At 44.6% G+C, this 14,451-nt stretch overlaps 1 protein-coding gene across 3 annotated transcripts in view; it reads right to left on the minus strand.

Annotated features, from left to right (window-relative positions):
• Nucleotides 1-9,956: 9,956 nt before the first annotated feature.
• The window catches only part of ACSL1 (acyl-CoA synthetase long chain family member 1), a 71,512-nt gene continuing 67,017 nt past the window's right edge, over nt 9,957-14,451 (minus strand). For all 3 annotated transcript variants that reach the window (XM_030816384.1, XM_030816382.1, XM_030816383.1), the window contains 3 exons: nt 12,240-12,341; nt 11,997-12,068; nt 9,957-11,629 (listed from right to left, as the gene is read on the minus strand). In XM_030816384.1, the coding sequence (XP_030672244.1) occupies nt 11,489-11,629; nt 11,997-12,068; nt 12,240-12,341 (315 nt within the window). In that variant the 3' untranslated portion in view covers nt 9,957-11,488. The remainder of the gene's footprint in view (nt 11,630-11,996; nt 12,069-12,239; nt 12,342-14,451) is intronic.

The raw sequence follows: 14,451 nt of genomic DNA on the forward strand, positions 1-14,451 counted from the left end.
TCCCAAGTAGCTGGGATTACAGGCACATGCCACCAGGCCTGGCTAATTTTTGTATTTTTCATAGACAGGGTTTCGCCATGTTGCCTAGGCTGGTCTCAAATTCCTGGGCTCAGGAGATCCACCCACCTTGGCCTCCCAAAATGCTGGGATGACAGGTGTCCGCCACTGCGCCTGGCCTCATTAGTTTGATTTTAAGTGAGAATATTATTTGCTATCTTACAGGATTCTCATGAAGATAAGAGAAGAATGCAGGCGTCCCTCGATACACAGAAGGGGTGCCATTTCTTATTGGACTCAAGCTTTTCTCCAGGGAGCTTTTGTGTTGAATTTTCTTTTCAGCACTGGGTCCACCAGGGGGCAGATGAAGAAAGGCCTGGAGATTGGACGATGTCATCGGAGCACAGAGCTCACTTTCAGACATGGTAAATACTGCTTCAAAGTCAGTTCAAGAAGATGAATAAGGCTAGACATTTTAGCTGCCCTTGCTTAACCCTTTTCCTCTTTCACATAAATGATATTCTTCCACAATTTATCCAATCCATTCCTGTCAATTTCCCATAAGGCAGAGTATGATTCTCTATGACGGAGAGGAAAAGAACTGATGTCTCAAATTTCCCCACTTTCTTATATAACTTCCTACAGCACTTACTAATTATTGAGTACACAGGAACATCTCACTCAACTTGGCAGTTTCATGAAGTTGTTATCTGTTTTAAGCAGACACATTATTCAACCTCTGTAACTATGACACTGCAAAACAGACTTAACACATCCCAGGGGGCGGGCATGGGGGAGCAGAGGAGGATACTTTCTCTTGGATGTTCCCTTTAAGAAAAAGAGGAAATAAAATCCAGAAAGGAAGCACTCCTCGCCTTTTACAGTTAGAGGGCAGAAAGATTTTTTGTAGCAAACAACGACATTAGATCTCTTCTTATGTCACATGCTTTTCAACATTTCCTGGGTGCTGTTACCCGGCTGCTAAACTTATTTGCTGTGTAACTAATGTTGTTTTACTTGTTCCAGACCTAACTGGCACTGTTCCTAGCCAAGCTGCAATCACACGGCTAAACAGGTCTGGTCAGTACATCATGACCATGCAATGTCTCATGCTTCAGATTCCATTCTCAGCTCCCTGAAGGGCCAGGAGAGTCTGGTGCTGGGATCCTGGCAGGAGCATGCTAGCAAAATTCAGGATTTCTTTAGCCAAGGAATGGCAGACTTCCAACCTGCATAAGCAGTAACTTTATAACTGAAACGGATGTAAAAAACCGAGTGCATAACCTGAGAAAGAGAAAATGGAAGCACATCCCAGAGAAAAGGTGTTTTTTTTTTTTTTTTAAGGAAATAAGGACAGAAAAATAAGAAGTAAAATGTCTACAGCAGAGTCTTGTGTCTATAACTCTCCCTCAAGCTGTGCTTGGAAAAGAACTTTCTGAAAAAGGTTTTCACAACTCTGTAATGAACCTGCTCACTCTGACAGCACTTTTGGTTGACCTGAGAAGACACGCAGCTGTGAGGCTGACCTTGTTTGGCCAGTGTCCTGACCTCAGGAGCCCTTACTGCTCAGGCAGGAATGGACTCAGCAGATGGTACCTGGCAGACGCGCCTCCCAGGTGACACAGCAACCTTCTTCCTAGAACCTGCTCTAGAACGAAACCTCTGGCTGCTCCCCTACACCTCGTAGGCCAGCTCTCTCACCCCTTGTCACTGAGCATAAAGATCATTCTCACCCAGGCCACAAACATGCTCTTTGTTTCCTGGGCTTAGAGAATCAGGGAAGGCTTCTAAGGGAAGCGCCATCTCCAATCCTGTAGGAGCAGCCAGGCCAGGGTGAGAGTGCTCTGGGGAGGGAGGCCAGCCTGTCCAAAGGCTTTGCAGTGAGCATAAAGCAGGATGCACTTTGGGAGCTGGAATAACTGAGGCATGGCTGGAACAGAGTTGGGGAAGTGTCAACAAATGAGGCCAGGGAGGCAAGCAGGGGCCCTTCAGTCCCCTACTCCTCAAAGTGTAGCACAAAGACCGGCAGCACTGGTGTTCCCGGGAAGCTTGTTAGAAATGCAGAATTGCAGATTTATTGAATCAGAATCTTCATGTTAAGATCCCCAGGTGGCTGGGCAAGGTGGCTCATGCCTGTAATCCTAGCACTTTAGGGGGCTGAGGCTGGAGTCTCGCTTGAGCTCAGGAGTTTGAGACCAGCCTGGGCAACATGGTGAGAAACAAAAAAATCAACAAATTAGCCAGGTTTGGTGGTGCACGCCTGTGATCCCAGCTACTTGGGAGGCTGAGGCAGGAGAATCCTTAAGCCTGGGAGGTCAAGGCTGCAATGAGCTGTGATCATACCACATACTCCAGCCTGGGCAACAGAGCAAGACCCTGTCTGAAAAAAAAAAAAAAAAAATCTGAGGTGACTGGATGCACAATCAATTTCGAGAAGCCCCCCTCTCACTCCATTAAGCAGTTCCGACTAGGGAACAATAGGAAGCCTCTGGACAATGAAGCAGGAGAATCACATGGTAAGACTTGTGATTTAGAAAAATCTTGCTTGCTGCAGAATGGGTAAAGTGGCAGGGACCAATATAGGCAGCAAGGGGGCCAACTAAGAGGCTGGTGCAACGGTCCTGGCAAGACATGGCCTCAGCCCTAAGGAGTGGGAATGGGGCATGGAGAGAGGTGGCCAGATTTGGTAGCCAATAGGAGACAGCAGCAGCAGGAACTGGTGGCTGAGGCTGCCTGGAACAGCCCTGGAACTTCTCCCAAATGTGTGGCCCACTGACAGCTGGGCCCGGGTGAGGCCCAGGCGCTGGCAGCAGCACAGCAGGGTGGGGAATGCAGTATCAGTGGGTGTGGGACTCCAAAACCAGAGTCCTTCTGTGTCTGCACATGTCGCCTGGTGCAGAATGTGAGCAAACTGGTTTTCACATATGCTCAGTGTGTGTCCCATTCAATGCGTGGTGCTTCGCTGTCCCTGCAGCTGGGCTCTGGGGTTGGTACTTCTGTTGCTCACTCTCCAATTTGAACAAGCCACATGCAAAGCAGGAAGCCTGCCTGGAGTTCCTGGGGAGAAATACTGCAGCGTTAGTTAGTATCGAGCAAGGACAATTTCGGCCAGAGAAATTTGACAGTCAAACCCACTCCCCTTACCCGATAAAAGTCTCAATAAAAAAGAGTGACTAAGAACTTATATGCAAAATATGTTTATGAAAAAGAAATCCTGTTGCAGGCCAAGAACAGAATCCCTCTGCACCTGAAGAACACTGTGTAGAAGCAAAATTCCTTGAGCAAGACTTCTACCTTTGGAGCAAGTGAACCATGCAAAGGAGTTGACTGAGCCCAAAGGAAAACTCCAGATCGCTGTTTATGCCAAATGCATGAATAATAAGATGGGAAAATTTCCCTAATTACTCTTGCTGAGTAAAGAAGTGAGTTTAACCTGAACCAACACATATCGAGGCATCTACTGCAGGGTACAGTGGTGAAGAGTAGGCCAGGGTAGGGCACTGGATCAGGGGGCCCTTTGGCAGGCTCCAGACTAAGCTGGAGTGGAGGTTTCTCAGCACTGGGCGCCAACGCTGCTCTGCTGACAAGAGTTGGAAGGATTGTGTCTGTGCTGGGAGCCTGAGGAGAGTTCCCTCCAGGCAGATTCTGGGCTGCAAAACCATTTTCAGAATACAAGAAGAGGGGGCTGGAGGCTGAAGAAGGGGAGGGATGCTGTGGGCCTGACCAGTCTAACTGACCCACGGCCCTTGCCTGTTCTGGCCCTACTGGGACCTTCTGCTCTTTATCCACCTGCTGTGCACCGATGGGGGTCAGAGTGGCAGGTTTCTCTTCTGCGTAGGCTACTGTGAAATGAAACAGCAACTGGAAATATGAAAACATAAAAAGGAAATTCCGGAGTCCCTGGCATTTATCTTCCTTTATGGCACGACTAACATAGAACTGCAAACAGGTATAATTACAATGGAAAGTTTAGCTGCACCTGAGGATTGGCTGCTTAAGAGAACTTACTCAACAATGATCGGGCACTCAGGGTGCTCAAGGCATTGGGCTTTGCATCAGAGGGGAAGCAACAGCAAAAAGGTGATCCAGGCGCTCAGAGGCCTTGGAGTCAGCAAATCCAGCTCAGCCACTTACTAGGCATCTGAACTTGGACAAAATAGCTGATCCCTCCAAGTCGTTTCTCATCCATAACAAGGAGGTAATACTTAAACAAAAAACCCCAAAAAACAGAAGCACCAGCCAGGCGAGGTGGCTCATGCCTGTAATCCCAGCACTTTGGGGGGCCAAGGCGGGCGGATCACAAGGTCGGGAGTACAAGACCAGCCTGGCCAATATGGTGAAACCCCATCTCTACTAAAAATACAAAAATTAGCGGGGCGTGGTAGTGGACGCCTGTAGTCCCAGCTACTCAGGAGGCTGAGGAAGGAGAATCGCTTGAACCCAGGAGGTGGAGGGTGCTGTGGGCCGAGATTGGGCCACTGCACCCCAGCCTGGGCGGCAGAGTGAGACTCTGTCTCAAAGAAAACAAACAAACAAACAAACAAAGACACAGAAATATTCAGATAGCTCCCTAATCTTTCCACTCCAATCACCACGGGTTTGCCTGACATCTAACCCGCATTGCCAAGTCTTCTCTTGTTGTAATGGAAGAGTCCTATCAATGGCCAGTCTCACCACTATCCTTCAGTTCTAACCCTCCCCACCTCTTGAGGTAGCCCTTTCCTAAATCATTCTCTTTCTCCGCTGGATCACTCCCACCAGCATGTCATTCTGTTCCAGTATCTCCCATCTTAGAAACCACCACTACCTGCAAGCAAAAGCGAACCTCTCAACCCCACATCTCTCTGCAGTTATCCATTCATCTCCACTTTCTTCACAGCAAGATAGAGCTATTTACCCTTTGTCCTGACCTCCTGGGAGTTCATTCCTCAATGTGCTCCAGCAGGCTGTCCTCCCTATTCTGCTGGAGCAGTTACTGGCAGGGTCACCACCACTACTGAATGCAGTGGACTAGCCCCACATTATTCTACCTTAAAAAAAAAATTGTACAGACGGAGGTCTTGCTATGGTTGCCCAGGCTGGCCTCAAACTCCCGGCCTCAAGCAATCCTCCCGCCTTGGCCTCTCAAAAGTGTTGGGATTATAGGCATGAGCCATCGTGCCTGGCAACATATTCCACTTTTAACAGCATATGCCTTAACCAGTGCCCCTTATGCCTTTCTCGCAATGCCTTTCTGCCTTGGCTGTGGGGACACCACTCTTGGTTTTTGGTCGTTCCTGCAAGGCAGGTAATTCTCAATCACCCTTGCAGGCTTCTTCTTTAACCCACTTGTCAGAGGGCCCCAGGACTCTGTCTTGGGTCCTCCTCTACTGCATTTCCTATCTATACATCTTCCCCAGGTTACCTCGTAAGGTCCCACAGCTCTAAATCCCTTCGCTAGCTGATGGCTTTCTGAACTGTTCTCTCCAGCTGGAGCTGTCTCCTGAGTCAGAGCCGCAGACTGGTGTGTTATCTTCAAGTGGTGGTCTGACAGGAGCCTCAAGGGAAAACTTCCAGTCCAAGCTCTTGATCCCCTCCTCCTAAACACATGCCTTGGCATCTTCCCCGCCTCAGTAAGCACAGCCCCACCATCTACCCCAGCATGCTCATACCCCAAGCCCTCTCTGCTCCTGGGTCCTCCCATGCAGTGGTTTTACCTCCAAACTGCTTTCAAATGAATTCCTTCTCCAGCCACTGCCACTCCCTTGGCTCAAGCTGCCCTCGCACACTACACTATCTTCACCTGTCTCTGTGCCTCTCCTCTTATCCCTCAGCAGCTGTTCCCAAAAGGGGAATTCAAGGAATGTCACTCCTTGCCCCAAACCCTTTTCTCCTGAACCATGGGAAAACTGAGATTCCCTCCAGGGCAGCAGGGCCTGGTAACCTGCCCCGCATCACCAACTTCTTTCCAGTCCACTCTTTCCCTTCTTCGTGATGCTTTAGACACATCAGCTTCCTTTCAGTTCCTTGAATAGATCGAGCCCTTTCCCACCCCAGGGCCTTGCACCCACTACTTCTTTTGTTGGAAAACGTTTCTTCCAGAGCTTTGCAAGGCTTTCTGTTCATTCTTTGGCTTATCACCCCAAATGTCACTTCCTCAAAGAGACCTTTTTCTGACCACAACACTTAAAAATGGGCACTGTCAATACAACTGCTTTCTTCAAAGCATCCATCACAATCTGCAGTATTCGTTTGTTTTCTTGTCAATTGCCTCCTTCTATTAGGAAGTAAGCCTCCCAAGGGCAAGGATCTCGTCTGCCACACTCACTGCTGCGCCTCCACAGCATACAGGAGCGCCTGGCACTCAGTTGATGGTAAATACATCATCACAGACTGGCCACCCATCTAACAGGGGTTTTGTGAGAATTAAATGAGAGCATAAAGAGCACAGCATAGCATACTGCCCGTTAGCAAATCCACAATACCTATGGCTATTACTATCTCCATGGTTGGTGATTCGTGGAAGTTCTGGGGAATCACATGAACCTGCATATCTGTGACTCATGCATATGTTCTTCCTAATACAGAGTATCTGTTTTGTGTTTTTGAGACACGTTATTGTTCCGTCACCCAGGCGGGAGTGCAGTGGCAGATCATAGCTCACTGTACCCTTGACCACCTGGGCTCAAGGAATCCACCCACCTCAGCGTCCCAAGTAGCTGGGACTACAGGTGAATGCCACCATGCCTGGCTAATTGTTTTATTTTCTGTAGATGAGGTCTCATTGTATTGCCCAGCCTGGTCTCAAATTCCTGAGCTCAAGCAATCCTCCTGCCTCGGCCTCCCAAAGTGCTGGGATTACAGGTGTGTGCCACCACACCTGGTGAGTGGTGTTTCTATCAAGCTTTTGTTCTTGATGGATTTGGGGTTTCACTTTTTGCTAAGTCATAAAACCAGAATAAAACTCTGGGAAGTGGCATTAGCCTCTATTGGGGCAAGGAAAAGTCAATAGATCGGAATAAAAACCATTTGTACTGAAGCTTGGAGGCAGAACTGTTGGCACCAAGCAGTTCAGGTCTTGTCAGGAAGTTCAGTGCCAAAAATACACAAGAAGGAACAGCAATCCACAGCATGAGGTTTAGAGTTCAGTCTCTGGAGGCAGATGGCTAGCTCTAATTCTGTCTAGGGGCATGACACGGACGAAATTATTGGTGTGCTTCCATTTCGTCATCTGCAAACTGGAATAATGGCGGCATTTGGCTCAAAAGTTTGTAAGTATAAAATGGGTAATCTGTGTAAAATATTCCTGGCGTGCAGCAACACAATTATTCCAATAATCTACAAATAGGGAATGGGACAAAAATATTTAACAACCACATGCCAAATAGACTTAAAAATAGATTGCTTTCTGAGTTTAGATGTAAAATGAGGGTATGGCAGAGCTGGGGCCTGGGAGGGGTCCCTGAGGAGCTCCGAGGGCAGCAGGGTTGCTCTTGCCAGACCCTCACTTCCCCACTTGGGCCTCCTGACTCAGGCCCTGCTGGAGACTTCAGCTCTCAGGGAAGTTGGGGAAAGAAGTGGTATCAGCATGCCAGGGGCCTGGACGGAAGACAGCACTGCCACACAGCCAGGCAAACAACCATCTTGGGATCAATCATATTTTTTCTTTTCTGTTCCAGCTGGAGAGAGACCACTGGGCTTTTGAGGTGGTTTTCATGTGAGGGAAGAAGCACCATCACATCTCTAGTGCTGTTGAGGCGGCACGGAACCCAAGCAGGGCAGTGAAAATTAAGAATTAAAACCAGTGTTTAGGGATTAATGTCTAGAACATATAGAGAACTTCCACAGCTCAATAGCATGAAAACCCCAAGCAACTCAGTTTTTAAAAATGGACAGAGGATTTGAATAGACGTTTCATCAAAGAAGAGATACCAACGGTAATCAAGCATGTGAAAAGACGCTCAACATGACTGATATCAGGGAAAGGCAAATCAAAACCACAGTGAAACAACACTTCACGCTCATTAGGATGGCTACTTCCGAAACTAACAGAAAACAAGTGTTAGTGAGGATGTGGAGAAATTGGAACCCTCGTGCATTGTTGGTGGAAATGTAAAATGATATAGTTGATATGGAAAACAATATGGCATTTCCTCAAAAAAAAATTAAACACAGAATTACCATATGATGCAGCAATTCTACGTCAGGGCATATACACAAAAGAATTGAAAGCAGGGACTCCAACAGAATTGTACACTAGTATTCACAACAGCCAGAAGGTAAGAACAGTATGAGTGTCTATCGATGGATGAGTGCATAAACAAAACGTGGCCGATACATACAATGGAATATTATTCAGCCTTGCAAAGGAAGGAAATTTATGACACATGCTACAACATGGATGAACCTTGGGGACACTATGCTGAGTGAGATAAGCCAGTCACAAAAGGACAAACACTGTATGATTCCACTTATATGAGGTACCTAGTCAATTTAATAGAAACAGAAAATAAGTGGTGGCTGCCAGGAGTTTAATGGGAGGGGAGAATGGGGAGTTGTCGTTTAATGGGTACAGAGTTTGCCTGGCAAGATGAAGAGCTTATGCAGCTGGATGGTAGTGATGACAGCACAGCAGTGTGGATGTCCTGAATGCCACGGAACTGTACACTGAAAAATGGTGACGGTGCTAACTTTGTGTATTTCACCATGATTTTAAAAGAGCCCAGTGTTTATTATCAACCTCATTGCAAGAGGAGCTTTGTTCAAAATTTCAAGTATTTGTTCAAAAGGTTTATTTAATGAACATCTATTAGTTTCTAAGCCCTGTGTTCAGTGCTAAGGGAGAGGGGAGAAAGGAAAGGCCTTAAGAACCTCACACTTCATCAGGAGAGAAGGGGAGGAAGGTAAGCTGAGAAGACATGAGAAGGATCTTCATTAAAAAAAATTCCTGCCGGGTGCAGTGGCTCACGTCTGTAATCCCAGCACTTTGGGAGGCCAAGGTGGGCGGATCACCTGAGGTCAGGAGTTTGAGGCCAGCTGACCAATATGATGAAACCCTGTCTCTACTAAAAATACAAAAATTAGCCGGGCATGGTGGCATGCACCTGTAATCCCAGCTACTCGGGAGGCTGAGGCAGGAGAATAGCTTGAACTCGGGAGGCAGAGGTTGCGGAGAGCCAAGATCGTGCCATTGCACTCCAGCCTGGGCAACAAGAGCGAAACTCTGTCTCAAAAAAAATTCTTTTAAGGGGCAGGCTGGACTCGAACTCCTGGGCTCAAGGGATCCTCCTGCCTCAGCCTCCCATGTAGCTGGGACTACAGGTGCATGCCACTGCCCCCTGCTAAGATAAGGATCTTAATAAATAAAAGTGGAAGAATGGACGAGATAGCACCTGCACAGGGCTTGATGTGCACATCATCACACCAAACAGAATTTAAGAGAGGAAACTTGATTTAAACACAACAGGCTTGGAAGAAATTAAGGGGTTGATTCATTAATACCTGTGGAAAAGAAAATCTTTAAAAAGGTAACAGAAGGAATAGGGTGGAGATAGAAGAAAAGAAATAAGAAAAAGTTGGCTGCTATAAAGAGACATCTGAAATAATTCTACAGTAAGAGAATGACTAAATAGTGCTAAAATACAATAGTGGAATTAAATTCACCACAGAATCACCAGTTACAGCCAGCATCGCCTGAAATATATTTTCCAGCAAGGAAGCTGCATTTTCAGTACCTTCTCTGTTATTCACACCATGACTTTCTTTTCCACAACCAGTTAGGACTTTTGCCACAGACAACCTGGTGGGAGGCTCGGGTCAGTGTCTGTCAGTGCCTGAGGCCAGCTGAGTTAGAGGAGGGTGACTAAGAAGAAAAGGAGACAACTGGGAAGGATTCCGGGCCCAGGGCCATTCTTGCTCCTTGCTTGTGCACGTCACAGGCTGTTCCGAATATTAAACATGACATTAAAAAGATGCCTCACTCACCTGAAATGCAGAAATATTTATTTTGGTTTCCTTCTTTGTTTTTGGAAATTTTGTTTTGGTTTATAAAACATAGAAATAGCCAACACTTAAAGCAAACATTCAAAACCCCAGGGTGACAAATTATTGACTTTTTGTGCAATTAAGAATACATATATGAAGTTAGGCTACCAAATAGTGTTATTACAATGACAATTCTTTAGTGCAAGCCCTGTTGTGCTTGTATATAATACACGTACTCTCACATATCCCAAAACAGCTGCTTTAAATGTACAAATGACAGCTCAATTCAGTCAAATGTGGCAAAGACTCACAATAAAGTGAACTGCTGTTAATTTCCCAAATTCACTTTAAAAAATCCCTGGAGAAGTGAATCCCAGGAAATGAACTTTCCAGATTTCTACATCCTAGAATTTTGGCCTGTCAAACACATTTCATAGAAATCAGGTAGCATTATAAGAACATTTGCTTATTACTGTCCATTTCAATAAGTACTCAAGTATATTTACTCCCTTAATATCTTTAAACAAATGCTTGCCTGAGAGTTTATTTTTTGGGGAAAAAGGCAAGTTAATCTCAACATGATCTTCTGATATGAAAACCACATTAAAAATCTGTTGGCCTTTACACAGGGTGAGTGGTTCAGTGAAGATAAAGTAGACAGTTATTCAGGCGTCACAGCTGAGCATGGCTGATCCAGGTAACTCTTTCTTGAAATGCTTGTCTTCACTATAGAATCTAAGGCAGATTTTTAAATAACCCCTGAAAAAGGATGGAGTAGGGGAATCAGGCCTGGAGAACCGAGTCCAAGAGCATTCTGCCATGAAAGAGAATCCACGTGTTCTGATGAGCACCCATTTGCCGGAGCCTCCTTATCTGCATGGTTCTGAGTTGGATCTGCCCTCCCACTTCCTGGAAACCTTATGCTCCAACAGAAACCACAGGGGACTGGAGAAGAACATGAGTTTCGTAACCCTTACAAATCAGAAGGGTTCTGTGAATGCCTGTGAGAAGGGACAGTAGCAGGGATTTAAAAAGATCTCTGGTCTGCTTGTGAGATTCTCCAGCCAGGACAGTTGTTCTTATTTTTAAAGGGAACACTTCCCTCTAGTGCACTGTACTCTTCAGAGCAGCAGACAGCTGCAGAATTTGCAGCAAGTAGCAGACATCTCAGAGATAGCAAAGTCCTAATCCCTTGATTAGAAAAACAGGGAGACAGAAGATTTGAAACCCACTTTTTAAACTGAGGAAGTCTCAAATAACTTAGCACATTTGTAGTATCCCCTTTACAATTTTTAAGGCTCATTTTGGAAAGTGTGTATTACCATAAACATGGTCTGCAACACGAGGTGACTGTAAGGCAGTGTTCTGTTTCCTCTAACATTCCTATGAGAAGAACCCCGAATGGACAAGTCAAACACGAACGCTTCCTTCCCTACACTTGCTGTATTCAAAATTAACAACATGAAGGCCATCAGCAGGAGGAGAGATTGTGGAACTGTGCCATTTCCTCTGAGCTTTCTTCTTCACACTAAACCTTGATAGTGGAATAGAGTTCATCTATCTGCGACCTGAAATAGTTCCGCAGCTCCGGCCTTTTTGCCTTCATTGTTGGAGTCAGAAGGCCATTGTCGATAGAAAATAATTCAGGGTGCAGTGTGATGCCTTTGACCTGCCAATAAACAAGGCAGTTAAAAGAGGAAAGAGGACACAGGCCACCAGTCTAAAAAGCATTGAAGCCTTGGAGGGGATCAACACTCTCCAGCCATCCAATCCATCCTCTCATTTCAGCCAAGCTGCACTTTCTCAACAAAGGACAGGCATCCTATTCTTAGAATAGGATTCAGGATCATATTCTGATGTCCAGGAAAAGAGAATAAATGCTTTTGATTTAAAAACCTTTCCCCTGTCAAACCACTCCATTATTTATTCCTCATGTATGTCTTTAAACCCCATATGTTTATATAATCCACCTGTAAAAAAATCTTCAGTGGAAAATTTGTTTTACAGGAATTCATGCCCTCAGATGAAGGCCATACCTGTTCAAATGGTTTCAGACCAGAATCCTTCCCAAGTCTCACCATGTCTTCGAGGATAGCTTTTTTGACATCCTAATAGGGTAAGAAAAATAAATAAATAAATAGGGTAAGAAAAATAAATAAAAAAATTAGCTTTTTTGACATCCTAATAGGGTAAGAAAAATAAAGGAGGTCCCTGAATATCTACAGGTACATTTAATGCCAAGTTATGATGAGGACAGACTGGACCCTTCAGAACCTTACCTTATTTCTGCACAGTTCCTCAAAGGACCCTTCAAATCCTCTCTTTCGGGCCCAGGAACATAATGTCTCAACATCTGGTACCACAATTGCAATGAGAAATGCCTTCAACACAGACAAATGAGTTATTACATAGCTTGATCCAAATGCTCTAAAATAGTGGTTCTTTATTTTTCATCTTATGGCCCCCTGGGAGAATATGATGAAAGTTATGGCTCATCTCTTCAGAACATACTACCCCCTCCCCCAGGAGTTCACTCGGCCCAGATTAAGAACTCCTGGCTCTAAAATGTGGTAGGCATCAGGAATTTTGCAATGAATGTTTTTTAAAAACCACTGGAAATACCAATCTAACAAATCTCTAATTTGTATTTACTTTTGTATACTTATTTTTTAAAAGCAGGGTCAAATAAACAAGGTGATGGATATCAGATAACTGCTTTTAAAAAAAGGGAAAAAAAGGGAGCCTGTCTCATGCTTGTAATCCTAGCACTTTGGGAAGCCAAGGGGGATCACTTGAGGCCAGGAGTTCGAGACCAGCCTGGGCAACATAGTGAGACTCCATCTCTACCAAAAAATTGAAAATCAGCTGGGTGTGGTGGCTTGCACCTGTAATCCCAGCTACTCAGAAGGCTGAGGTAGGAGGATCCCCTGGAACCCAGCAGTCTGAAGCTGTAATGAGCGATGACTGCCATTACACTCCAGCCTGGACAACAGAGTGAGACCCTATCTTTAAGAAAATAAATAAATAACATTTATATAGGTTCATTTTTAGAGAAAAATCTCTAATATCCCATTCTTTATAATCTACTATCAATAAAATTAAAAATCAAAAGAACGAGATTCTGGATCAAACGAAAATAGCTGCAATCTCAAAGAAAAATAAGTACATTCTCTTATAAGAAAATATCCTAAAATAATTTTAAAATCTAACAACTTTTCTTTTTTTTAATTATACTTTAAGTTTTAGGGTACATGTGCACAACATGCAGCTTTGTTACATATGTATACATGTGCCATGTTGGTGTGCTGCACCCATTAACTCGTCATTTAGCATCAGGTATATCTCCTAATGCTGTCCCTCCCCCCACCCCCCACCCCACAACAGGCCCTCGTGTGTGATGTTCCCCTTCCTGTGTCCATGTGTTCTCATTGTTCAATTCCCACCTATGAGTGAGAACATGCAGTGTTTGGTTTTTTGTCCTTGTGATAGTTTACTGAGAATGATGGTTTCCAGCTTCATCCATGTCCCTATAAAGGACAGGAACGCATCCTTTTTTATGGCTGCATAGTAATCCATGATGTATATGTGCCACATTTTCTTAATCCAGTCTATCACTGTTGGACATTTGGGTTGGTTCCAAGTCTTTGTTATTGTGAATAGTGCCGCAATGAACATAACGTGTGCATGTGTCTTTATAGCAGCATGATTTATAATCCTTTGGGTATATACCCAGTAATGGGATTGCTGGGTCAAATGTCTAAAACACCAAAAGCAATGGCAACAAAAGCCAAAATTGACAAATAGGATCTAATTAAACTAAAGAGCTTCTGCACAGCAAAAGAAACTACCATCAGAGTGAACAGGCAACCTACAAAATGGGAGAAAATTTTTGCAACCTACTCATCAGACAGAGGGCTAATATCCAGAATCTACAATGAACTCAAACAAATTTACAAGAAAAAAAACAAACAACCCCATCAAAAAGTGGCTGAAGGATATGAAGAGACACTTCTCAAAAGAAGACATTTACGCAGCCAAAAGACACATGAAAAAATGCTCATCATCACTGGCCATCAGAGAAATGCAAATCAAAACCACAATGAGATACCATCTCACACCAGTTAGAATGGCCATCATTAAAAAATCAGGAAACAACAGGTGCTGGAGAGGATGTGGAGAAATAGGAACACTTTTACACTGTTGGTGGGACTGTAAACTAGTTCAACCACTGTGGAAGTCAGTGTGGCGATTCCTCAGGGATCTAGAACTAGAAATACCATTTGACCCAACTTTTCAAAAGGTTAATTTTCAGGAAACCAGATCCTCTCTTCCTTGGCATCATCTGTCCAACATTTTGGCAAATACCATACATGTTTCACTGCAATACTGATTTTGATTTTCAACTTTGACTATTCTTGGTTCACAACCACCATCTGCTCAAAAATGATTAGGAAGCATATCATCAATAGGCTGGGTTTAATATGTTTGAAA

The sequence above is a fragment of the Nomascus leucogenys genome, chromosome 7b (genome assembly GCF_006542625.1).
Source record: "Nomascus leucogenys isolate Asia chromosome 7b, Asia_NLE_v1, whole genome shotgun sequence".
NCBI lineage: Eukaryota > Metazoa > Chordata > Mammalia > Primates > Hylobatidae > Nomascus > Nomascus leucogenys.